The sequence below is a fragment of the Artemia franciscana genome, chromosome 4, assembly GCF_032884065.1.
Source record: "Artemia franciscana chromosome 4, ASM3288406v1, whole genome shotgun sequence".
NCBI lineage: Eukaryota > Metazoa > Arthropoda > Branchiopoda > Anostraca > Artemiidae > Artemia > Artemia franciscana.
The window spans coordinates 51,484,627-51,510,293 of record NC_088866.1 but is presented as its reverse complement, the minus strand read 5'-3'; the positions used below and the strand labels follow the sequence as shown (position 1 = coordinate 51,510,293).

The window sequence follows — 25,667 nt, the reverse complement described above, 5'->3', positions numbered from 1 at the left end:
ACTTCTGCTTGTTTTTCCCACAAAGTTTCATCCCGATCCCTCCATTCTAAGTGTTTTCCAAGATTTTAGCCCCCCCCCCACTCCCACCAAAGTCATTGGATCTGGTCGGAATTTAAAATAAGAGCTCTGAGACACGATATCCTTCCAAACATCAAATTTCATTAAGATCCCATCACCCGTTCGTAAGTTAAAAATACTTCATTTTTCTATAACTTCCAAATTAACCGACCCCTCGACACTCCCCCGCAGATGGTCAAATCGCAAAAACTAGTATTTTTAATTTAATCTGGTCCGTTCCCTGATACGCCTGCCAAATTTCATCATCCTAGCTTACCTGGAAGTGCCTAAAGTAGTAGAATCAGGACAGACAGACAAACCGACAGATTTGCGATCGCTGTATGTCACTTGGTGAATACCAAGTGCCATAAAAAAGCATTAGAATAAGAAAAAGAAACCAGGGCATTTTTCCTGTTTGTAATCATTTTAACTAATCCGGGTCGCAGCAGTAGCTAGCAACCTAGGAAGATACAACCAAAGGAAAATAAGGAAATTAGGAAAAATTAGGAAAATAAGAGCTCTGAGACACGATATCCTTCCAAACATCAAATTTCATTAAGATCCCATCACCCGTTCGTAAGTTAAAAATACTTCATTTTTTCTATAACTTGCAAATTAACCGACCCCCCAACACTCCCCCGCAGATGGTCAAATCGCAAAAACGAGTATTTTTAATTTAATCTGGTCCGTTCCCTGATACGCCTGCCAAATTTCATCGTCCTAGCTTACCTGGAAGTGCCTAAAGTAGTAGAATCAGGACAGACAGACAAACCGACAGATTTGCGATCGCTATATGTCACTTGGTGAATACCAAGTGCCATAAAAAGCATTAGAATAAGAAAAAGAAACCAGGGCATTTTTCCTGTTTGTAATCATTTTAACTAATCCGGGTCGCAGCAGTAGCTAGCAACCTAGGAAGATACAACCACGCCCCATAGAAGTACATTATTAGAACCGTCCTGTCCAAAACTCCTATATAGGAAACTTTCCGTACCTTGGCTTGAACAACAATTTATAATAAAAAACAAATTCTAAAATCATAGTAACCGAGATATTATTATAATAAAAAACGATCACTAGCTCATAGTAACTGAAATATTAATTACTAGTTTTAGCCTTAGCTTAGTTGCAGCATTATCTTCAGTAATGCGTTTCTAGGGTGCAATGCCATATTTTAAAACACTGGACAAACAAATATTATCAACATCGTCTTGCATATAAAGATCAAAATGAGGTTTCATTTTCAACATCATTATAAAAGGCATTTTGATATAGGTATTTTTAACATTATAAGAAGCACGCAGATATAGTTGTATAAAATACCGTAATTTTTGAACTGAAACTAGAAAAACTGGTAAAATTTTTGAAATACACAATAATTTTATTTCATTTTTGTATAAAGGATCGTTATAGTTATAAGGGGAAATTATGTAAGTTTCATTGGTGTCATGGCTGCAGAGATAGCTGAAACCTGGAAAAGAACAAACTTTGGCACATTAAGATGGCAGCAGTAGCTAGGAAGCATTGTAAGAGATTATATGAAGAATAAGATAAGTTAATCATAGGCAGTGCAACAGCGTTGCCTAAGTAAAGAGTAATGTTGCACACTGTATTATTTATTTGTTTTTTTTTATTTGTTTTTTTTTTTTTTTTTTTAGACCAGGGCACTTTATATTGAAAGATATGTTGTAGAAACTTCGAAAAGGGCTCATTCAATTAGATATTCAAGGTGCTGGAGCCCTTCTTCATAGTCAAAAGTGATCGGAGGGCAACTAATTCCCCTCCAACGCTCACCACCTCCCCAAACACATGCAATTGAAATTTTGCGATACCCATTTTGTTCAACGGATTTGAAAGGTCTGAAAATTATGTATTTGAGGATAACAATCCCCATATCTCTGAGGGAGAGGGTTGTAACTTATACCATGGGGCATATAAGGTATACATAGAAAAGGTGATCGTATAGGCTTCAGAGGGGGCTCGTTGGATTGGTAATCAGAAGTTCTAGTGTCCTTTACAAGATTCAGAGTGATCAGAGAGTGGATACCCCCCCACACACACATTTCGTGTTTTCCTGAAATGTATCAGAGAGAAATTCTGAGATGGCCATTTGTTGTCTAAAAACTTCGAAAAGAGCTCATTCGATTGGATATTGAAATTGGAAAGTCGGAAGTGAATCGAGGGTAACCAACCCCTTCCAATGCCAACCGATTTCCAATTACATCAGAAGTTTGGGACAGCCATTTGTTTTAACATATTGAAGGGTCTGAAAAATATGTCTTTGAGGATGACATCCCCTCCTGCAGCCCTTAGAGCAAGGGTTGTAAGTTATCCCCTTGGGGCATATAAGGTATGTATAGAAAGGGTGATTCTGAAAACTCTGGAGTGGCCTTATTTGACTAGAAATCAGATGTGTTAGAGCTCTTATTAACATTCAGAGTAATTGAAGGGTGGATGTCCCCCCCCCTACACCTCGTATTTTCCCAAAATGCATCCCATAAAAACTTTGAGATGGCTATTTGCTGTCGTAGAAAATTCGAAAAAAGCTCTCTCGATTAAATATTGAAAGGGAGTGCTCTTTTTGATAGTCAACAGTAACTGGAGTGCAACTAACCCCCCTCCCACGCCCACCATTTCCCCTGACACATCCAATCAAAATTTTGAGATCGTTATTTCTTTCAACGTCTAGAAATTATGTCTTTGAGTATGACGCCCCTCCCCAAGCCCTCAGGGGAAGGGTTGTAAGTAATGCCTTGGGGGCATACAAGGTATATAGCAAGGGTGGTTGTATAAATTTTGGAGGGGACTCATTGGATTGGTAATCAGAAGTTCTCGTGCCATTTTAAGATTCAGAGTGATCATAGGGTGGATATAACTCCACACCTAGCATTTTTCCAAAATGCATCTGATGGAAATTTTGAGATGGAAACTTGTTGTCTTAGAAACTTCAAAAAGAGCTCATTCAAATGGAAACTGGAAGGACTAGTGCCCTTTTAGTTTAGTAAAAAGTGATTGGAGAGCAACTAACCCCCCTCCCGCGCCCACAATATCTCCAAAAACATCCAATCTAAATTTTGAGATAGCCATTTTGTTCAACAGAATTGAAAGGCCCAGAAAATGTGTCTTTGAGGACTGAAAGTCCCCCAGAGTGAGAATTGTAAGTTATGCCATTGGGGCATATAATGTATATAGAGAAAAGGTGATTATATAACGAGGTAATCAGAATTTGGATTGACACAATCCAGAGCTGGATTGTGGTCAGTCAAATTCAATCCATAGATGTAACCAAAACCTTGATGAATCACAAGATTGAAAGATACGTTGGTTTTCATGCCACTTGGGAACTATTCCTGGATGACAACGCTTCAATGGAACAGCACAAGATTCAGCATGACATATGTCTGCACTATAAATGTCAAGGAAAATGCGTAGTTCCTCAGCGTTAACCTGTGTGTGATTGATTAGCAGGACAAATGGAACCTTAATCTCAGAAAGGATTGTAAAAACACTTTCCTGATACAGTTCCGGGTTAATTAAAACCCAAATACATACATTCAATGGATTCAGTGGTTTTGGGTGACTAATGGGTATCTGAGAAGTTTGATTTGGGGAGAAGGAAAACAATAGAGGCAGTTGATCAGATATCAAATAACCACAAAGAACCTTTGTTTGATAGACATCTAAGAAGGGAGAAGCAACAGCGTGGTCGTGTTGGATATGGACGAGGAATTGTGAATGTATGTGAAATCTTGGTGTTTATGAACAACATACAAATGATTATCAAATATTTCACCAATCAGACAAGAGTGGGCAGATGGAGCAGTTAGGTTAGGGTTAAAACTTTCAACAATTAGACATGCAGAATTACTAGAAATAATGCTTGAAATGCTTCTTCAAAACTATTCAGAGGCAAGAGCAAAAAAGCATTCAGACATATCATTTATGGAAATCAGTTGGCAAATAAACAGCATAGATAAATATATTATCAACTTTAACAGCAAGAAAATAATCATAGGATTATACAAGCAGTGAAGGTAAAGTGGAATTCACATAAGTCACAAGACTGCTCAATGGTCTACCATCAGCTCTATTTTGCTTTCCAGGAGATGGATAGCAAGTGAATGAATCTCTAGTATCCAAAAGACTAGGGTTTAACAGACTTAAAAGATGCTCTAGTGATTAAATCAGATAATGTTTTGACACAAGCTCATCAAGAACTGAAGACTTTTGGACAAACCCACCATTAATGTTTAATTAAGTCCCCCATATTGAAATTACGATTTACTGTTGGCATTTCAACCATATGGATTAAGCTGAATCTTGACTGGGCAGTTATTTGGACATTTCACACTGTAACAGGTGTGGCCACCAGCCTTGCAAAATACTCTGAACATACTTGCTGTGAGTATTTTTGAATGGTTAGACACATGATTAGTAGAGCCACACTGACCACAACTAGCAACTGATAGGCAATTCATCACTATATGACCTACCTCATGACACTTAAAGCATCAACAGAGAGGAAAGAGAAATTCCAAAACAGGAAGTAAATTCATAACCACTACAAGTCTTAAACAGCACTTTAAAAGTGTGGGAAGCGCCATACTGTATTATCTTTGTGCTTTAGGGGATTAATTTCTGAAGGTCAGAAAAGTCCAAGGATTGGGAGCTTGCTTAACAACAGCTACAAAGACTAGTTCTTTCACAGAAGCATTCATAGATGGCTGAGTGGTTTTCAAACTCTCAACTATTTTGTTAGGTGCTGATTTGGAATGCAAAACAATTTTCCAGTCATTATTTGATTGCTTAAGATGTGTAACGTCATTTTAAGCCTCTTTGCATATGCTGTCATTAAACTGTTTATGGTCATGAGGATCTCTGATATCTTGTCGACCGTTTTTTAGCACTACAGCATACAATGGCTTTATGCTTTGTAAATTGTAGGTAGCAGAGATAGATGCACTCTTAATTTTTTCAGTATTTGAAGAGTTCACATTTAAGAGAGCACAAGTCATGAAATCAATAAATGCATTTATGTTTTGGGAAATCTTGTTTACTTTTGAAGCAAGGGTAGCAGAAACAGCATCACAAATGACTGGGGTTTCAGAGGAACTGAAAATAACAAAGCTTGGCATATTTTTCTTGCCTTTGGCAGCTGCAAGTTCACAATAAAGAAGTTTCTTTGCTGGCAAAATTGCATCATGCACAAAGAAATTCACAGACAATGTTACAATGTATTCTATTTTCTTTACTGTTTTAAAAAGAAGAGTTGAGAGAAAGAGTCAAACTTTAGCATAAAAAGCGGGGCGTTGGTGAGGAAGCAGCCCCTTTCATATACGAAGTAATTTCTGTTTGTTTTAAGTTTTAATGTTGCTCCTTATTTTCAGTTAAAAAAAACTTGCTTTTTTTTATTTAATTTCTTCAGGGAACAGACTGGGCCTTGGTATTGAGACGAAGGCAAAGGAGGTTCCTTCTCTCAGCCAACTTGATGAGCTTGAACTTGCCTAGTAGATAATGGTATGGAACCTTCCCTTCATCATTTATGATTCTAAGTGCTTGTTTTTGCACATTTTCAATCTTGTAAATATGCTCTGAAGAAAGACCAAAATGCTACACTGGACAAGCAAACTCTAGTATTGCTCTCTATACTAGATCTATAGCATATCGATCTATAGTAATTATATACTCTATAATATCTATAGTATTGCAAACTCTAGTAAGGAGCCTTGTAGGGGTAGAAAGTTATTGTTGTCCACTTATTTTGATGTTAATAAACTGAACTGAACTGAAAGTATTAGGTAAACAAAAGAACAATAAATTTGGAGAAGATCCTTAGGGAGGCAAGAAAATTTAATCAATTCAATTCAATTTATTCAAAAAGAAAAGAAAACACATAACAACAATAATAATAAAGATCCTAGAAGCGAACTTGTTAAGGACCAAAACAACAAAAAATTGTAAATGAAAAAGAGAGAGAAAAAAAAGAAAAGAGAAAACAAGGGTAATTAAAGCAAATTGAACAAACATTTAGAGAAATATAATATCAAGATTTTAGTACATTGTTATATAGCGTCCGAAAACTTGTGGATAGCTCGACACTGGAGGGTATTAAATTCCATTGAATTATAGATTTATAAATTGGGGATCGCTGGGCGGAACTAGAGATACACCTGGGGACAATGAAGGAACGGTTGGATGAACGGAGACAGTGGCCTTCAGAATTATTACTATTAAAATAAGATAATAAGTGGGGAGGAAGATTTTTATGGTAAGCGGAGTATGCAAGGGATAGATTGAATTTTTTGATGATTTGTTCAAAAGGGATAATACCAAAATCGGAGTACAAGTCCTTGGTGGGATATAGTCGTGGCAACCGAAAAACTGCTTTGACGGCACGGTTTTGAGCAGATTTTAATTTATTGGTAACTGAAGGATAAGTATTGCCCCATACAGATCCGCAGTATGAGATATATGGGTAAATAAAAGAATAATAAAGGGTGACAAGGATATCGGGAGGAAGAAAATAATTCACACGATTAATTATACTAACCTGTCGCAAAATTATGGCTCTGATATAGGACACATGTGTTGCAAATGATAGGCAGGAGTCTATGTGGACACCAAGAAACTTGGCAACTTCGACCTGCGGGAGGAGATTGGTAGAATATTTTAGGCCAAGTGCCGGCTGAACTTCATTTTTTTTTGTAAGGGGTTTGAAATAATACCACCTGCCTTTTCTTGCTGTTAATGGTCATGCAGTTAATGAGACACCACTCCTGTACTCTATTCAGAAGGGTTTGAGTAGAGGTGACGACGGATGGTAAATTAGGACCGGTGATGAAAAAGTTGCTATCATCAGCAAAAAGTACTGGGTGCACTGATGGGCCCAGGTCCGTAATCAAATCATTAATATAAAGGAGAAAAAGTATTGGACCAAGGACAGAGCCCTGTGGGACGCCCCTCCGGACAGGTAGGGGATGTGAAGTCACCCCGCCCAGTCTCACACTCTGTATTCTACCAGAGAGATAAGAGCCGAACCATGAGAAAGGAACTCCGCGAATCCCTAGGTTATTGAGTTTACTTAATAAAACACTGTGATCAACCATGTCAAAGGCCTTTGAAAAATCCAGAAATAAGCCCAGTACAGTATTTTTAAGGTCAAGTTGGGAACGTATAAACTGTGTGGCGTCTATTAGTGCATGAGCAGTTGAAAATTTGGCACGGAAGCCATATTGATGAGGAGAAATCAACGAATTTGATGAATGATTCCCAAATACAAAGGGAGAAAGACGTCGGAATATAATTCTCCCGAGCACCTTAGATATAACTGGGAGAAGTGAGATTGGACGATAATTGCTTGTCTCAGACGGATCGCCTTTTTTATGAATCGGGATAACAATTGCTGATTTAAATATTTCTGGGAAGACTCCATTGGTCATAGACAGGTTTGCTATGTGCACAATGGGTTCACAAATATAGAAAGATACGGTCCTAAGAAGCTTATTACTTATGCCAAAGAAGTCAGGTGTACTACTATTAGAGAGAGATTCGATAACTTGAAGCACCTCTTTGCGATCAGTTGGAGAGAAAAACATGGATCTGGGATTCTTGCTAGGGTGTACCGATTGTGAGAAGGAACAGGAGTTAGCATTTGGAATATTAGTGAAATAATTATTAAAAGCATCCGGTACTAAAATTGGGTCAATTAATCTGCCACTGATGTCCCGGGAACAGATCTTGAATTCCTTTTTTTTTGAAAGGATTTCATTTATTGTAGACCAATTTTTTGCAAGTTCCCTTTGCAGTGAGAGATTTTTGAATAATAATAATTTTTCTTTGCTTCCCGGATCAGTTTGGTATATACGTTTTTGTATTTTTTATAATTAGTCAGGTCAATAACGCTATTGGTTTTGCAAGTTAACTTATATAGGTCATTTTTTCGGTATGAAGAGATTATCAGGCTATTTGACATCCAGGGGCGTCTATGGGTAGTTTTTCGGTTTGATTTACGAACTGGAAAGGTTGAACTAATAAGATCACTCAATCCCTGTGTAAAACTACTTGTGGCTGAATTAACATCCTGACAATCCAAAGTCTTGGACCAGTCGAAGGATTTCAAACAATCCGTGAACCGGTTCATATTCACAGTATTATATATTCTATTAGACGTAGGGGTATTAGTTCTACGGGGTTGAGTAGCTGATAGGGAGGGTAAGGAAAGATAGATTGGAAAGTGATCTGACAGGTCAGAAAATATTATTTTGGAGGACAGGTGGTTTCCCAGGGAAGTGGATACAAAAATGTTATCAATTAAAGTAGCGGTAGACCTCATGGGATCAACTCTAGTAGGAAAAAGGATTGTGGGAAGAAGACCACTTGAGGTAAATGTTTCAAAGAAGGTATCACTATCATTGTTATTGCTAACATTTAATAAATTACAATTGAAGTCCCCAAAAACTATTGCCTTCTTTTGTGGTAAATTAATAAAACTAGAAAAATCATCAAACTGATTACAAAAGAAAGATGTCGGGAATGAGGGTGGTTTATAAAATAACGAAAAAATAAAAGAATTCTCGTCTACACTTATGTCGACGATTATTGAATAAATGCATCTATTATTTATAGGTTGCGAGAACAAGAATTCACAATCTAATAGTCTGGTGAATTTTAGACTTGATCGGATGTAAAGAGAAATGCCACCAGAGGACTTGGTTAATTTTCTTTCAATATGAATAGCTTGAAAGCCAGTGAGGGAAAATTCATTAGTATCATCAATTTCTGAAAGCCACGTCTCCGTTATTCCAATTACGTCGAAAGGGCAGTAACCATTTGTTAAAATTAAATCTTTGAAATTAGCCCACTTATCCCGTATGCTTCTGATATTAAAGCAAATTACATTAAGTTTGGTCTCTTCCATTAGCTTAGGTTTCACCTTTTTCACAAAATCAAAAGTGTCGAGATATTTACAGTTAATTTGGTTTAAAGGGCTATTGGGGCTAGCTAAGGTGTTGGTGGACAGATTATTTTGGTCATCGTAATAATTAAAAACAACATTATTGCACAGTGATAAATTACTAAGAAACGTGAAATCTTGTAAAGTACTTGTACTTGTGTTTGTTTGACTGTTCATTTCTTAAGCAGTAGTTTCTGTGCTTCTGGACATTTATACGAATAACAGGGGTGGTCGGAGGAGCCACAGAGAGCACATTTCATGACAAGTTGACACGGGTTTTCTTTGGAGTTCTGGTGGTCAACAGCGCATTTAGAGCATCTCGGGGAAGCTTTACAGTTATTTGCAGTATGGCCGTAGCACTGGCATTTGTAGCACTGGGTAGGCAAAAACTTGTACTCAGTTATAGGTAGACGCTCGTAACCAATAACAAGGGGATTCTCAGTGGCATAGTTTAGGTGGTCACGTGACTCAAACTTTAATCGAAAAGACCTCGTACTTCCTAACTGAACAACTTCTATACAGTTATTAGCGAGATCGCATAGGTCACTTTTAGATGTTCTGTCAGGCACTCGGCGTACTATACCGAAAAAGGCAGGACTCTTCACTTTAGCATTAATGGATTGGTCTGCTTTGCTTAATGCATCTGCCAAAGTATTGGCGGCACCCTTGTCCGACAGAACTACTTGCCATGCATCCCTCCTAGGCCTCAAAACAACTATGCTTGAACTGACACCCCCACAAGCTTTATCCAGGAAATCTTTTCGAGCATCAGGATTATTCAAGTTTTTTGGTGGATTTTTCACAATAACTGAATAGGACGGTTTTGCGGGTGGGGGAGGTTTCATATCAGGAATAGTTTGCACGACTGACCTTGCTTTATGGTGCTCAGCGAAGCTTTTAAATTCCATGTAGAGTTCATCAACCTTTCGAGTTAACGTAGCTGTTGTCTCCCCTGGCCCATATGGGACCTGATCTGGCTCGAAAATCAGATACTGAGGTAGGCTGATCTTTTTCTCATCACATAGATCAAAGGCTCGAACCATATCACTTACATTATCAGTCACTTTGGGGCGTTCAGTTACCCTAGTAATAGAGGCGTCAGCCCACAAAATCTTCTTTGCTTCAATTAACATATCTCCTTTGAAAAAATCGCAAGCAATCTTTACAATATTATCAGCTGAACAACCTGCATTTCTAGCCCGTGAAATGAAATTCAACACGGGATTCAAGACAAGTCTTTCACCTGGCATCATCCAGTGAAATGATCAAATTTCATCAAAATTCGTGGGCGGGGCCACAATAGTTGTCAGTAAAAGCAATAGCAAATCAGGTAGCAATACTCACAAGATGTATATTCAGAAGTTGCGTACACAATTTTAATTATCCAAAATATCCAATTATTCAAAGCAAATTGTTCACAGCACGTTACACAACTTAAATAGTTGCGTACACGATTTTCATTATCCAATTATCAAAAGCAAGTTGTTCACAGCACTATATAGCATTGTACACAATTTCAATAGTTGCGCAATGAAATAAATATCCAAACAATAATCCTCTGTAAATTAACCAACCAATATAAACTGGTTTTCAACCATATAGGTCAAAGACTGAATGAAGACTGAAAGTTTTAGACTGAAGTTTTAGAGGGGAAACTTGTTTCAGGATGTTTGGAACATGGACATCCCACTTCAAATCAGCAGTAATTGTCACCCCAAGTAGTTTAATGAATGTGACAGAGATTTTGGGAGGAATGGGGTTTGTGAGAGAAGGGGGATATAGACAATTTATTAGCATTAACTTTCATCTTCAACAAATAAGCCTCCTGTGTGAAATCGTCAAGTAGTGTCATCACTAAGCTTTTAATATTTTTTGTCAATAAACCTCAAGTGCAGATAGGTTGTTCACATACTTCCATTTCTCTGTGCAGTCAGTCATGAGGCTATTAACCATTATAAAGAATAAAATGGGACCCTTCAGGGTTTACCAGGGGACTCCCACAAAACATAGGAAGGGGAACAGAATAAACATTTTTATATCTAATCACTTGGGGAAGATTTGTTAAAAAGGAAACAACAATTTTAACTAGAAAAAGTACATAAAACTCCATCAGCAGTTTATTCACAACAGAACTGTAGTCAATTAGGTAAACACTTTCTGAAGCTCAATTAATAAAAGATTCAACCAAGTATCAGGGTTTTCAAGGTTTTTGAGATCCAGAATTAAAGATATCATTAAAAACTCTAACAAGGTGTGTTGATATTTTACCAAGGAATGCTTTTATTAGATCAATTGGAGTATCAGCAAAACAAATATTAGTTTTGCTTAGTTTTTGTATTTTTGCTATTAATTGCTTTGCTGAATTATTCCAGGATTTTATCTTGTAGAGTTTCAGGGATTAGATGGTTTTCCAAGAGAGGGGGAATGCTTGCACAATACTAGCTAGCTGTTTATTAAGCTTGCTAGATGGTGTTTATTGTAATAAAACTTGTCATTCCTTAAAATGATGGCTATATTTTTGTTAAGTAAGGGTAAATATTAATTTTTCCAGCAGTTTTTGGAGTAGCAAGCTACCCCAAGGTCACAGAGAGGTTTTTAGCAACAAAATTGAGACACTATCTCTTTTTTACTTCTCTTGATTAAGATACTTTTCTAAGATACAAAAATTTCCTGACATACTCCTTTCTTGGGTAAGACTTTGCACTCCTGCCACATAACACTTTTTGGTGTCATTTCTAGAGTGGAAAAACTAGAAATCATAAAAAGGTAATGTTGAGATCTTCATGGTTTTAATTTTTTTGCAGTTCATATAATTGACTTACCAATAAAGTGAAAATACCACTTGATGCCTTTTTTGATGTTCTTTACAAATATAATAATCTCTTTGAAATATTACTACATTTCTCAGCACTGTTTTCTTGGTCATTTTCAACAAAATAATACTATATTTTTTCAGTGCCAAAATTATTTATAATAAGGTTAGTTTAGGTTAGGTCAAAAAGTGCTTAAATTGGAATTTGTAATAGAAGCAATTATTACATTTGTAAAGAACACAAAAAAGGCATCAAGTGGTATGTCTACTTTATTGGTAAGTCAATTATATGAACTGCAAAAAATTTAACATATCCTTAACCAGAGGCTATCAGAATATTTATTTAAATGGCAAAGTTGCACATATCTAATGCAAAACTTTAAGAAATCCCAGATATAAAACCCTTATCTAATAAAAAAATATCATGTATGTTCTTGACTTTTGTCTCCATGGTACACAAAACCCTTTTGTTAATATAGAGTGTATTTTTGAAACAAAGATCAAAAATCAATTCAAATAACAATTTTTTTCTGCTTTGAAATTTTAACAGGAAAGTAAAAAAAATGATATAGGCTAAAACTAACTCAAATAAACTCAATTACAATATTTATCAACATCAGTCAAATTCTAAAATATATTATTTTACTGAAAGATGAACTGACTTAAGCTTTGTAGAAAATTATAATCAAACACTCCACAGTAAAGAACTACAAGTAATGAGTAACTTGACTAAGTATAGACAGAAACTCCAGACAAGACAATTTCAATAATGATATATGCATAAAAAAAATTGGCTTTTTATGTAATATAAAAATCAAAATATGAAATATAAAAAAATAATATAAATATGAAATATAAAAATTAAATTAGTTTAATGCTGCCAATCAAAAGCTAGGCAACTAGCTTCAAAAAATTTGGATGATTTTTAGAAAAGGAGGGAAACACCCCCTACAATGTCAATATCTTTACAAAAACCACAGCATCTGTATCACTATACAAAAGAAACTCCTATCTAAAAACAAGTAGAATTTTGTTGTTTTGGGGGGGGGGGGGGAGGAAGAACACAGATGCATATTTATTTGTTGTTTTGTTTTTAGTGTAGCCTCACCTTGAACAAAAAGGAAAATCAAATCACTGCACATGGAACACTGATCTTTTGGCCTTTTTTTTCTTTTTTTGTTCTGTATCTTTTTTTTCTTGTTATTTGCAGCAAACTGAAACATCATAGAGAGTTGGGTAAAATTATGACAGTTTATATAACTGACTTACCAATAAAGTGAACATACCGCTCAATGCCTTTTTTATGTTTGTTACAAATATAATAACTGCTTCTACCACAAATTCAATATTGAAGCACTTTTTGAGCTCTTAAAAATGACAAACTTTCAATTACAGTATGAGTTATCAATAAATTTTTGACAAAATAATACTACATTTTCACACCACTATCTTTTTCTGGTAAATTATAGCAAACAGTATTACTGGCTTTTGTATAAAGTGAATATATCACTTGATGCCTTTTTTATGCTCTTTACAAATATAATAATTGCTTCTACTGGAAATTCAGATTTAAGCACTTTTTGACCTCACCTAAATAAGGGGTATAAAAAAGGCTTAAAACATTTGTCTCAAACTTTATAACATTGGACTCAAACTTACTGTTTCATTATAAATCCATTTTTTTAATGTTATATTATCCACAAGCACTGATTTTCCACAATTAAATTGGATAAATAAATTTTATCAATGCTATGGTGTTTTCTTCTTCCTTGTTGCCAAAATTTCAATTAAAGCATGCATTTTCAGTCGTTTTTTACAAAATAATAGGATATTTGAAATTGCAAATCTGTAATAGTTTAGAAACAAATTTGGGCTATATATTTGTGCATCAGGGGGTGGGGGTAAAGCATAGCATATATTAAAATTGTACTAACCATTGCTGTACTTAATATAGTTAAATTTATAACAAACAGTATAAGTGGCATTCATAATAGCCAGCTTTCATATTTTTGACCAAAAGTGCATGCTTTTATTTAAAATTCAATGTCAATGAAGAAGAAAACATCATAAGATTAGAAAAATGAATTTATCCAAATTAATATTGGAAAATCAGTGCTTGTGGATTATATAAAATAAAAATAAAAATGGATTTATAACAGTAAGTTTGAGATCAATATTATAAGGTATTTAAGGTTTGAGACCAATTTTCTGAGCCTTTTTATAGGCTACCCCATATTTAGGTCATTTTTAAGAGGTCAAAAAGTGCTTAAATCTGAATTTCAGGTAGAAGCAATTATTATATTTGTAAAGAGCATAAAAAAGGCATCAAGTGGTATATTCACTTTATAAAAAAGCCAGTAATACTGTTTGCTATAAATTTACCCTTTTTCCATCATTTTTGAAAAAATAATGCTACATTTTCTCAGTGCTAAAATTATTTATAATAAGCTTAGTTTAGGTTTCAAAGTGCTTAAATTTCAAATTATGGTATAAGTGATTATTATTGTCATAAAGAACATAAAAAAGGCATTGCATGGTATGTTCACTTTATTGGTTAGTCAGTTACATGAACTGTCATAATTTTTTTTGAAAATTTGTCATTTAGATAGCAAGAAGTCAATTAATTAGAATTTTACCTTATATTTGTAGAGAACATAAAAAAAGCATCAAGTAGTATGTTCACTTTATTGGTAGGTCATGCAGTTTAAAAACTAGGCTATAAGTTAGGCTATCCTATGGGCCTAATTAGCCTACCTTTAGGGCTCAAGATTGAATTTTGACAAGAAGCATTTATTATGTGCTTATTATATATGGAAAGAATATAAAAAGGCATCACATGATACAGGCCTATTCACTTTCTCCCTAGTTACATTAGCCTATATGAAAGAGCAGCTTATTGATTTACCAGTGATTAGGCCTGACCTAGTTCTGGTATTTTTGAAAGAGTATTAAATGATGAACTAATTATATTTCATTTTTAAATTTAAAATTTTTATACTTTACTTACCTGAATAATTTTCCGGATGTTGAATAAATCCCCATAACTGGTCTAAAGCAAAGAATGTGAAAGATAGGGTATTGACAAGAAAAGGAATAAATAAATCTTTCAATTCAAATATATAAGCATCCTCAGCGTCTTGTGATTGAGGAGCACCACTAGATTTAAGAAGTAAAACACTTTTATTCATATTTACGCACTTGCAGGACTTAAAAATTACGCCTGACATTTGTCAGTGTTACCATAAGAAGAAAAGAAAGTTACATATTTCTTGAGAAAATGCTACTGAATGAGCGGAAAACCGCTAAACTAATAATTTACCCTTGCATCTTTATTCAGGTTTGATTCCCAAATGAACTCCAATAATTTACCTTTGATATCTATCATTTCTTTTCTGGACCGAGGACACTAGAATAACAACTCTGTATCGCGAGGATAGGGAGCTGTTGTTAGTCCTGAGAGGTAGCCGTAGCAAATATTTTTCACACTTGTAGAAAGAATTCCGTAACCCTAAATACCTGATGCAGTATGAAGAGACCAAAATGGTGCAAGGGCGAGCAGATACGAAACAGCAAATGGAATATAAACACTAGACAAGATGCAGCAGTTAAATTTAAATCTTAACGCGGCCAGTAAACCATACACATTCCTAGATTTTCTGGCAAAAAAAAACTCTTTCAAAAGTTGACACGTGGTGCGAAGATTTAACCCAATTGGTACACCAAAATACATCAGTGTATCTCGTGCTTTAATAACATGTTCACTCAACTGAACATTTATCAGGCAATCTGAACGTTGATTGAACACCAGGAACTTAGTCTTACTCTCATTAAATCGAAGATCAATACGTCTATACTCCCTACAGAGAATTCAAAATTTTCTTTAATTCCAAAGGCTGTTCTATTAATATTTAGGACGTCCTCCGAACAGCTGGTTAGCGAAACTTTAACACCTTTAAATATACATGTGGTTAGAGCATTATGTTGTGGCATAATTACAGTATTGTTAAATGGGATGAAGAAGTAACAGCGCCCTGTCTAATATCGTTTTTGCAGGAATTGATGTAGTAATTTCTACCTTACCAGGTGAGATGGTGACCATAACTCTGGCATTTAGCTTTTTATACATATCACGTATCGATTTGATGACGAAATATATACTCAACGTTTATAAGCAGTAAATAAGACATGCGGATGTACACCCATGTTAAAAGCTCTAGATACTTTTAATCCAGCAAAGTATAATACCTTATTATTTTCACGAGCATGTAGAAGTTAATTAGCAATCAAATGGTGAGCATGGGCTTTGCCTACTTCTTTTCTTGAAGTCGAACTGAGTATCCGGTGTCTAAGACTTATCAGATGTCTCGTCAATAATTGGTAACTCAAAAACTTTGAACAAAACCAGTGACGAAGTAACTGGCTTAAAAGGAGAAAATTGGTCCAGGGGTTTTCCTCTTTTCAATACTGGGGTTATTACTCCACTACTGAAAAAATTAGGAACTATACTATGTCAGAATATAACCGGAAAGAGTAAGCTCAGATGCTCAGTCAGGAGAGGGGACCCATATCTTAAACACTTTGCCCAAAGGCCAATAACACCACGAGAAACTTTCTTTTGTAGCTTAAAAATGCACTCAGTAGCCGCAGATCGAGCATTGATCTCATCAATTGAGTGGTAAAAGCAAATGTCAAGCTCCCTTTCATTAAGTAGCGAGAGCAACACTTTGATTTGTTGTGTTATTTTTCCTAGCACCCCTATTTTAGCTTATTCCTAGAGAGTGGTAAAGGTCTGACCTCTGCGTTTTTTTACAGAAAGTGTGGACCCTAGGCCGGATTGATGAATATGACTTCATATTTTGGAAAGCTTCTTAGAACTCTTGCCTGGGGCAAAAAAGGACGATTATTGCTTGTCCTTGAGCCAGAGCCTTTAGTGTGTGAAGTGAAGAGGATTGTTATAGCCTATGTCAGAGAGGACTATCTGAAGTTATGCACACAAGCTTTTGTTTCATCAAACCATGTTTCCGCTGTCAAGTGAAAAGCTCCATTCTAGTAGAAAAGCAGGCAGGCACGAGTTTCAAATTGAAGATGGACTAAAATCTATAAGAGTTAAATATATGCGGCAGATACCCGAATCCACAGCCAACATATTTTGCTTAAATGAATAAATAGAAAAATTTACAGAAACAAAAAGTGGGGACCGAAAGTGCTGCCATCTATTATTTCCACCCATTTCTTTTCGTGATTTTAGCTGAGTTTATCATTCGGTTTTTCACACTTGGGATTGCAGTGGAGAAATGGTATCGGATGTGCCTCTTACACTTTAAAATTTCTCTCATTGCTAAAGATATTAGAGTTTATCTTTTGTTCCTTTCTAAGTGATGATGTAAGAAACTTGGCCCAACGGCAAAAAAAGTCAACTTTTGAACTAAGACAGATAGATATTTTTTTTTCGACGGCAGTCGATACCTCTTGATAAGCTGATCGAACTATATTTTATCCATTTTTTGATAAAAAAATTCCTTCATGAGAATACCAGTTTGAAAGTTTAAAGGGGTTGACAAATTCAGTAGTAAGGTACACACTGAAATCGAAAATAGGCCAATACCAATTGTGAGGGAAATAGGGAGGTTTTTAGCAACAGTAAGATGTTAGCTCATAATCATCTTCAGCAATGAGAGGGTCGGAACTTTTGTTAGTTGGTGTACCTATTATTTGTTTCTGGTGTATTTGATGGTAAGACTAATTTGGTTCTAGCGGTAAAGCATGTACGGAACTTGTAAGTAATAATTGGCTGTTAGGCTACAATCAAGTTAGGCTACTTCAGTTATGATGGGCTTGCAACTTGTTGCAGTTGCAGTGAGGGGTTTCCAACTTTTGTGAGTTGGTATACCTAGTATTTATTTTAAGATCCTTACAGATTAACAACATCAGCATTTGATCGAAGCGAGGAAACAAAACCAAAGTGTTGCTGTCGCAACACTTTACTCGGCGAAGCCAAACAAAGGTTGCCACAATACCTCACATTGCCCATGCAACGTAGATCTAGTTTTGATTTGAGAATGATGGATCAGGCTCAGAAAACTAGGTGTAAAAATTACTTCATGAGATATACCAGTTTAAAAGTTTAAAGGGGTTGACAACTTCAGTAGTAAGGTACACAGAGAAACCAAAAATAAGCCGATACAGAAATGATATCAGATGTGCCTCTTAAATTTTAAAAGTTCTCTCATTGCTAAAGAAATTAGAGTTTATCCTTTGCTCCTTTCTAAGTGATGACGTTAGAAACTTGGCCTACGGCAAAAAAGTCAACTTTTGAGCTAGGACAAAAAATTTGTTTTTCGGACGGCAATCAATAGCTCTTGATGAGCTGATCAAAGTGTATGTCAACCATTTTTTTGGTGAAAAAATTCCTTTATGAGATATACCAGTTTGAAAGTTTAAAGGGGCTGACAACTTAAGTAGTAGGGTCCCCCAGGAAACCAGAAATAGGCCGATACAGAAATGATATAAGATGTGCCTCATAAACTTTAAAAGATCTCTCATTGTTAAAGAAATTGGAGTTTATCCTTTGCTCCTTTCTAAGTGATGACGTTAGAAACATGGCCTACCGCAAAAAAGTCAACTTTTGAACTAAGACAGATAATCTTTTTTTGGACGGCAGTCAATAGCTCTTGATGAGCTGATCAAAGTGTATGTCAATCATTTTTTGGTGGAAAAATTCCTTCATGAGATATACCACTTTGAAAGTTTAAAGGGGTTGACAACTTCAGTAGTAAGGTACACACTGAAACCAAAAATAGGCCGATATCAATTGTGAGACATATAGGGGATTTTTAAGTAACACTCGGATGTTAGTTCATAATCATCTTCGGCAATAAGGGGTTCGTAAATTTTGCTAGTTGGTGCAACTATTATTTGTTTCTGGTGTGTTTGATGGTAAGACCAATTCGGTTACAGTGGTAAGACATGTAGGGGACATGTAAGTACTAATCGGCTGTTAGGCTACAATAAACTTCAGCGATCAGGGGTTTGCAACTTTTGCGAATTGGTGTACCTAGTATTTATTTTAAGATCCTTGCAGATTAACAACTTCAGCGTTTAATCGAAGCGAGGAAACCAAACTTAAGTGTTGCTCTCGCAACACTTTACTCGGAAAAGCCGAACAAAGGTTGCCACAACACCTCACGTCGCCCATGCAACGTAAATCTAGTTTATTTTCGTTTTCAGTGATTTTTTTCTGGTTAAGTAAGTTTATTATTAGTAAGCTTCCTAGTGTAACAAATACAGCAAAAATTCAACCAAAAAAATAATAAGTTGACGCTTCATTTGGAACAAAATTAGTTTTGGTATTCTGCACTTGTGGAGACAATTTCCACGCAAGGAAGTATATGCTGCCGTAGAAGGTTGAATACGCTATAGTTGCAATTCGCACGACTTTTTCCTTCAATGTTTCATTCGTGTTAATTCCTACTAATTTACTATAGCTTTTTTAGTTGGAATGCACGACGGGATCATTCATCCATGCCAAAAGGAATAAGATAAAAAACCAAATAATATCATCTATTTCTGATCAAGCCAGGTTCACTTAATCCTATGGATCTAGACTTTATGTTTGATTTTGCTTTAGAAATTCGTCAAAAATAAGTCAAATTTTATTGACTTATGCCCGAAAAAGAAAAATGAGAGAAGAATGATAGAAACATGAAACATAAATGATGAATGATAAAAACATGAAAGATTAAAAGAATGAATGAAGAGAAAAGATCTGATGTAACAATCATTGAAGTTCCGGCCTTTTGAAATCTCATCCTCATTCAGTAAGTGCAATGATCTTATTAATTCAGTGCCGGAATTAGTCAAAATGTGAAAGTTGAAAAAATAATTATACCACTGATAATAATAGATGGTATTGCTGACAGAATATCTACCGCTATCTTGATAATGTCCATTAATTACAACGATTCGGTCATTTGGACGCAACAGACGATAACATTAAAATTTTAGCGTTTGGTAGCCACGAATTTTCAATTGTAACGGCTCCTATATTACAGTGTTTGCCGCTATTAACTGTTAATAACTTGTAATTTGGTGACAACTGGCTGGTAAACAAGCTAAATCATATCAAGGGTCAGTTTCATTTATGAAAACACAAAATCATAGGCAGTGCAATAGTGCAGCCTACGTAAAGAGTGTATTGGGCTCTATCTAATTTTGTTTGTTTGTTGTTGTTTTTTCCTCCAGGGGAGATCATATCGAACTAATGTTTTTTTTTAAACACCGGAGGGAGTTCATTTAATTGGAGATCGAAAGTTCCAGTGCCCTTTTTAAGATTAAAATGATTGGAGGGCAACCAGCCCCCTCCCACTACCCCTTTTGCTGCCCTTCCCCAAAGACATCCGACCAAAAAAAAATTATATAGCCATTTTGTTTATCATGGTTGAAAAGTCCAATAACTAAATTTTTGCGGATGTCACAACCCCTCACAAACCTTACATAAGTTATACAAGTTGCCCATTGTTAACATATAGAATCTATTATTAGGAAAGTAGGTCATGTTTAATCCTTGATCTCCAAAAAAGCTAGGGTACTCAGGTGAATCTTTCAATGAGTTATTAATGGGTGTTGAAATAAATCAAAAGACACTATGCGTATGAAGGTCATAAAAAGGGTGCCTCAGCGAAATCTCAGTATTAGCTTAGGGTATTAAGTTGAAACTTTCAGGGCGTGTCGAAGTGGATGTTGTACTAGCCAAAAGGATCTATATCTTACTGTTACTGCTACCACTGTTACTACTACTACTACGCCTGCTATTGTCAAGACAACTACTACTAAAGCTGAGGATATTAAGGGTCAACTTTGGAGGGAAAACCGGTTCTCAAAATGGCCTATTAGAAATATCTTAGGAATGGCTAAGAATATTAAGTTTAAACTACCAGGCACTGTTGAGGGTGATGTTGGACTAACTAAAAGGCACCGTGTACATGCTACTACTACTCATACCGCAACTACTATTACTACTCGTAGTACAACTACTACGACCACTGCTAAGACTAAGGCTATAAGCATGAAATCTCTTGGGAATTTTGAGTCGGATGGTGAACCAAATCACAATACACTATGGGCATGGATGTTGTCAAAAAGGCGCATCAGTAATATTTCAAGAATAGCTTTGGGTATTAGGGGATGCCAACAGGAACTATGTGCCTACTACAGCTACTGCTACTACCGCTGCTTATACTGCTACTACTACGACAAAGGCTGAGGTTACAAGGGTAAAGCTTTCTAGAAATGTTGAGGGGAGTTTTGAAATAAATGAAAACAAAACTACTGCCATGTAGGTCGTCACAAGGGTGTATGAATAAAATCTCAGGGACGGCTTAGAATATTAATTTGGAACTTTGAAGCATATTGAGCAAAAGGACGAACTAACCAAAAGATATTCTAGTTTTAAAACTTGCAATTCCGACAGCTTCCGACTGTGACTACTAATGACTGTGACTTAACTACTTGCGCTTGCAACTACTTGTACCTCCGACCATTTGTTACTGTGACCACTTACCACTGTGACTGCAAATTGTAACACAAGCACTTGCAACTACTAGTAGATGTACCTACTCGTAACTACGACAATTTGTGACTGCAACCACTTGCGACTGTGATTTGTTGCAGCTGCAACTTCTTGCTCCTTCGTATACTCAGAAATGTGACTTTGACTATTTGTAACTCCGGCTACTTTTTACTACTAATATAACTATTTAACTACATCAAAAGAATTTAACCGCATCCGGGTTATCTAAATGGCAGACAGATTCAATATTTTAGTAACAGAACAAGACACCAAGCTGAAACTTTATGGGAAAGATAAGGAGGATATAAAAATAAGTTTAAAAGAGTTATATAATAAGTTTAAAAATAAGTTAATAACTTAAAGTAGCAGCTAAGGCTACTACTTTGGATCTTTCATGGCATCCTATTGGGGATTTTTTGTTTAATCCTAAGGCAATGCGTGTATCCAAAGTTGTCAAAGGGCATATCAGCGACATCTAGTAAACGGTACGACCAGTTAAGTTTTTTAATTTCAACTTCTAGGGCATTTTCAGGAGATGTTGAACTACATCAAAAGAAACTATATATATCCAGGTTATCAGGTTTGCATATTTGCAATATCTTATAAATATCTCAGGCATTCATATGCAAATTTCAAGGCATGTTGCGGGGGATGTTAAACTGAACTAAAAAACCCTTCAGGCATCCAGATGCTTAACTTGTTAAGACCCAAGGAAAAAGTGTCTAAGATTCTAGTAGTCCTTTTCATTCGTTTTCTTTTATCGCATAACTAAGCCGAAAATGCATTTACATATTTTTTCTGTTTCCGGTTTCTGATATACAAGGTGTCCTATTCATAGGACAATGGGCCCTTGTGGTATCAAAATATACAGGATTTCATTAAATATATTTTAATGCCGAAAATTGAATTAAATGCAATGCAAAACCAAAACAAATCAATACTTCGTGTGCTCAGACGCATAACAGCCAGTGCAAAGGGTAACGTCACATTTCTCACACTAGTTCAGTAACTTTTTCTTGCAGTTTTTGCCTTGGCATAGTCGTTGCTTTTCGCTCTTCTCTAGAAGTGTCTTATTCTATCATATCTATTTTATGATTTTGGGCTGACTGGTGGCAAAGAAACTTGTCTTCCTTTAAACGCTTAAGGCCTTGATTCCCCTCTATTGTAATTGGTTTCCAGAAGGGACTGTGTGACCTCCCGTCTAAATCTACAAGAGTCATTTCCTTTTATTTGTCAACAACCATACTGGATAGTCTGCAAGCTTTGACAGCTACCATGTCTAACAGTCGCATGAACTGAGCCCAAACCATTTCTTTCCTTTAATAGACACAGCAGACTTACTGATAAGCCAGTCATGTAAATTAACTCCACTCATATACCGATTGTATTAAATGAATGGATGTGTTTGCTTTGATGCAGTCTTTCTTATCTGCCCCTTCACTCTTCGTTCTACTGGTCTTAATGGATATAGACTGAGATGGCTGGATGCAACAGAGACAAAGTTGTTATCCTGCCGCTTCACGGCCAATATACACTTGGCTGCATCAAACCAATAAGCATAAGTTCCTCGTTTCTCCTTCGTAAAATCTTTGTTTTAAATGATTAAAGAGAAAAATGATTAGCAAGGATCCCTCCTCCTTAAATGATTAAAGAGAAAAATGATTAGCAAGGATCCCTCCCCCTTAAATGATTAAAGAGAAAATGATTAGCAAGGATCCCTCAAACCTTAAAATAAAGATTTTACGAAAGAGAAACGAGGAACTTATGCTTATTGGTTTGATTAGCCTAATTGGCTGTTAGCCGAACAGCCGATTAGTACTTACAAGTCACCTACATGTCTTACCACAGTAATCGAATTGGTCTTACCATCAAACACACCAGAAACAAATAATAGTTACACCAACTAGCAAAAGTTGCGAACCCCTCATTGCCGAAGATGATTATGAGCTAACAGCCGACTGTTGCTTCAAAATCCCCTATATGTCTCACAATTGATATCGCCCTATTTTTGGTTTCAGTGTGTACCTTACTACTGAAGTTGTCAACCCCTTTAAACTATCAAACTGGTATATTCCATGAAGGACTTTTTACACCAAAAAATGGTTGACATACACTTTGATCAGCTCATCAAGAGCTATCGATTGCCGTCCAAAAAAAAAATTATCTGTCTTAGTTCAAAAGTTGACTTTTTTGCCGTTGGCCAAGTTTCTAACGTCATCAATTAGAAAAGAGCAAAGGATAAACTCTAATTTCTTTAGCAATGAGAGAACTTTTAAAGTTTAAGAGGCACATCTGATACCATTTCTCCACCTCAATCCAAAGTGCGAAAAACCAAATGATAAACTCAGCTGAAATCACGAACAGAAATTGGTAGAACAATAGATTTTTGGCCACAGGCAAGAGTTCTACGAAGCTTTCCAACATGCAGTCATCTTCATCAATCCGGCTTAAGGTCCACACTTTCAATAAAAAGTGCAGAGATTAGACTCTTACCACTTTCTAGGAATAAGCTGAAATCGAGGTGCTAGAAAAAAAAAAACAAAAAAAAACGATAAAACCAAAATGTTGCTCTCATCAAACAGTTCGTGGTAACGAACTGTAGTAAGGAGCGACCTGGCTCAATAGTAACCAAAACTCTAAAAAATGGAATTTTGATACCAATAGCTACATCAAAAGAATCGCATTTTAATGCTGATTTTAAATATACAAGTTTCATCCAGTTTAGTCTTACCTATCAAAAGTTACGAGCCTGAGAATATTTTTTTTTTAGAAAATAGGGGGAAACACCCCCTAAAAGTTATAGAATTAACGAAAATCACACCATCAGATTCAGCGTATCAGAGAACCCTACTGTAGAAGTTTCTGGAACTCAATAGTTCTCCGCGTTCAAGAACTAAATTTGTATCCGTGCATTCAATGACAAGCAAAAAGCAAACTTTCGCATGCAAACCGATTAGGGTTCGCGTAGCGCAGGTGCCGATCTCCTGATTCTCCGCCCTCGGCCGGGGTGCAATGCGTGGTTGGGGGCAAGTCATCCGACGCTTTCCCGTGCTTTTCCCTAGATTTCTCTAGGTACCCATTTGAAGCTGGGTAAACTTTTGGCTTGTCTTACGGGGAAACGCCACTAACCCTCGTCCTAAAACCAAACGGTCGGCACCACCGAGATTCGAACCAGCGACCCTTCGCTCGTGAGTTCGGCGCGTTAACCACTCGGCCACGGACGGACAAATTACCTCATATTACCTCATTCAAGCTGTAGTATTACCTCATTCAATGAGGTAATACTTCAAAAATTAAAGAACGTTTGTCCACTACGGTCCTAGGTGCTTACCCCCCCCCCCCAGGAAAACACCCTTAGAAGATGGTTGGTCTCAAATCACTTTTGACTTATAAAATAAAACTAGAACTCCCTGGGGATTGTTGATTTCAAATCTTGGTTTTCGATTTTAGGTTATTTTAGTTCTAATTTTGTTTTCTTAGCGTCGACGACAAAACAGGTAATTCGCCGTCGCTTTAGTTTTGTCTTTTTGTTCTACTAGCCATGGTCACATTTGTTGTGTTCATTGTAAGATTTCTTTCTCTCTTCATCTTTTACCTTTTATTATAAAGAAAGTAATAGCTTGAGCTTATACTCATACATTCGTATATACATTCTTATACAGCTCTAATAAACATTCAAATTCGAGCTTATACATTCGAATATATGGGGATATGTGGTCTTTGGTAGCAGCGGGCGCCAAATTAATCTTTTTTATACTTTTTTAAACATGTTCAGGCCTTTCTCGTCCAACAAAAACTCAAAACCACTAGAATTTTATGAAACTTAGACTTTGTGAGACATCATGAAATTTATTCGAAATACGTTTTTTTAACACTTTATTTCTAGGTACAAATATAATTGTTTTTTATTCTGCTGCCCAGAAAAACTTTTGATTCAAAAAAGGTTCAATCGTAAGTACAACAATTTACAGTTATATGATTACAGTTATATTACAGTTATTAGCGTAAAGAGCGGGGCGTTGATGAGGAAGCAGCCCCTTTCATATACGAAGTAATTTCTGTTCGTTTTAAGTTTTAATGTCGCTCCTTACTTTCAGTTAAAAAAAATTGTTTTTTTATTTAATTTCTGAACGTTTTTGAATCAATGCATGTTTTGATTTTGGCTCTCCGCAGAGGAATAATTAAAACGAAATTTGCATTTTTTTGGCTAAATGGCTTTCTCATAATTTTGGTCAAATGAATTTGAGAAAAAAAGAGCGGGGGAGGAAGCCTAGTTG

At 36.0% G+C, this 25,667-nt stretch overlaps 1 protein-coding gene across 1 annotated transcript in view; it reads right to left on the bottom strand.

Annotated features, from left to right (window-relative positions):
- LOC136026561 (uroporphyrinogen-III synthase-like) overlaps positions 1 to 15,057 on the bottom strand; it is a 69,392-nt gene extending 54,335 nt beyond the window's left edge. The window contains exon 1 of the mRNA XM_065703250.1: positions 14,830 to 15,057. Within this exon, the coding sequence (XP_065559322.1) occupies positions 14,830 to 15,049 (220 nt within the window). The 5' untranslated portion in view covers positions 15,050 to 15,057. The remainder of the gene's footprint in view (positions 1 to 14,829) is intronic.
- Positions 15,058 to 25,667: the final 10,610 nt, after the last annotated feature.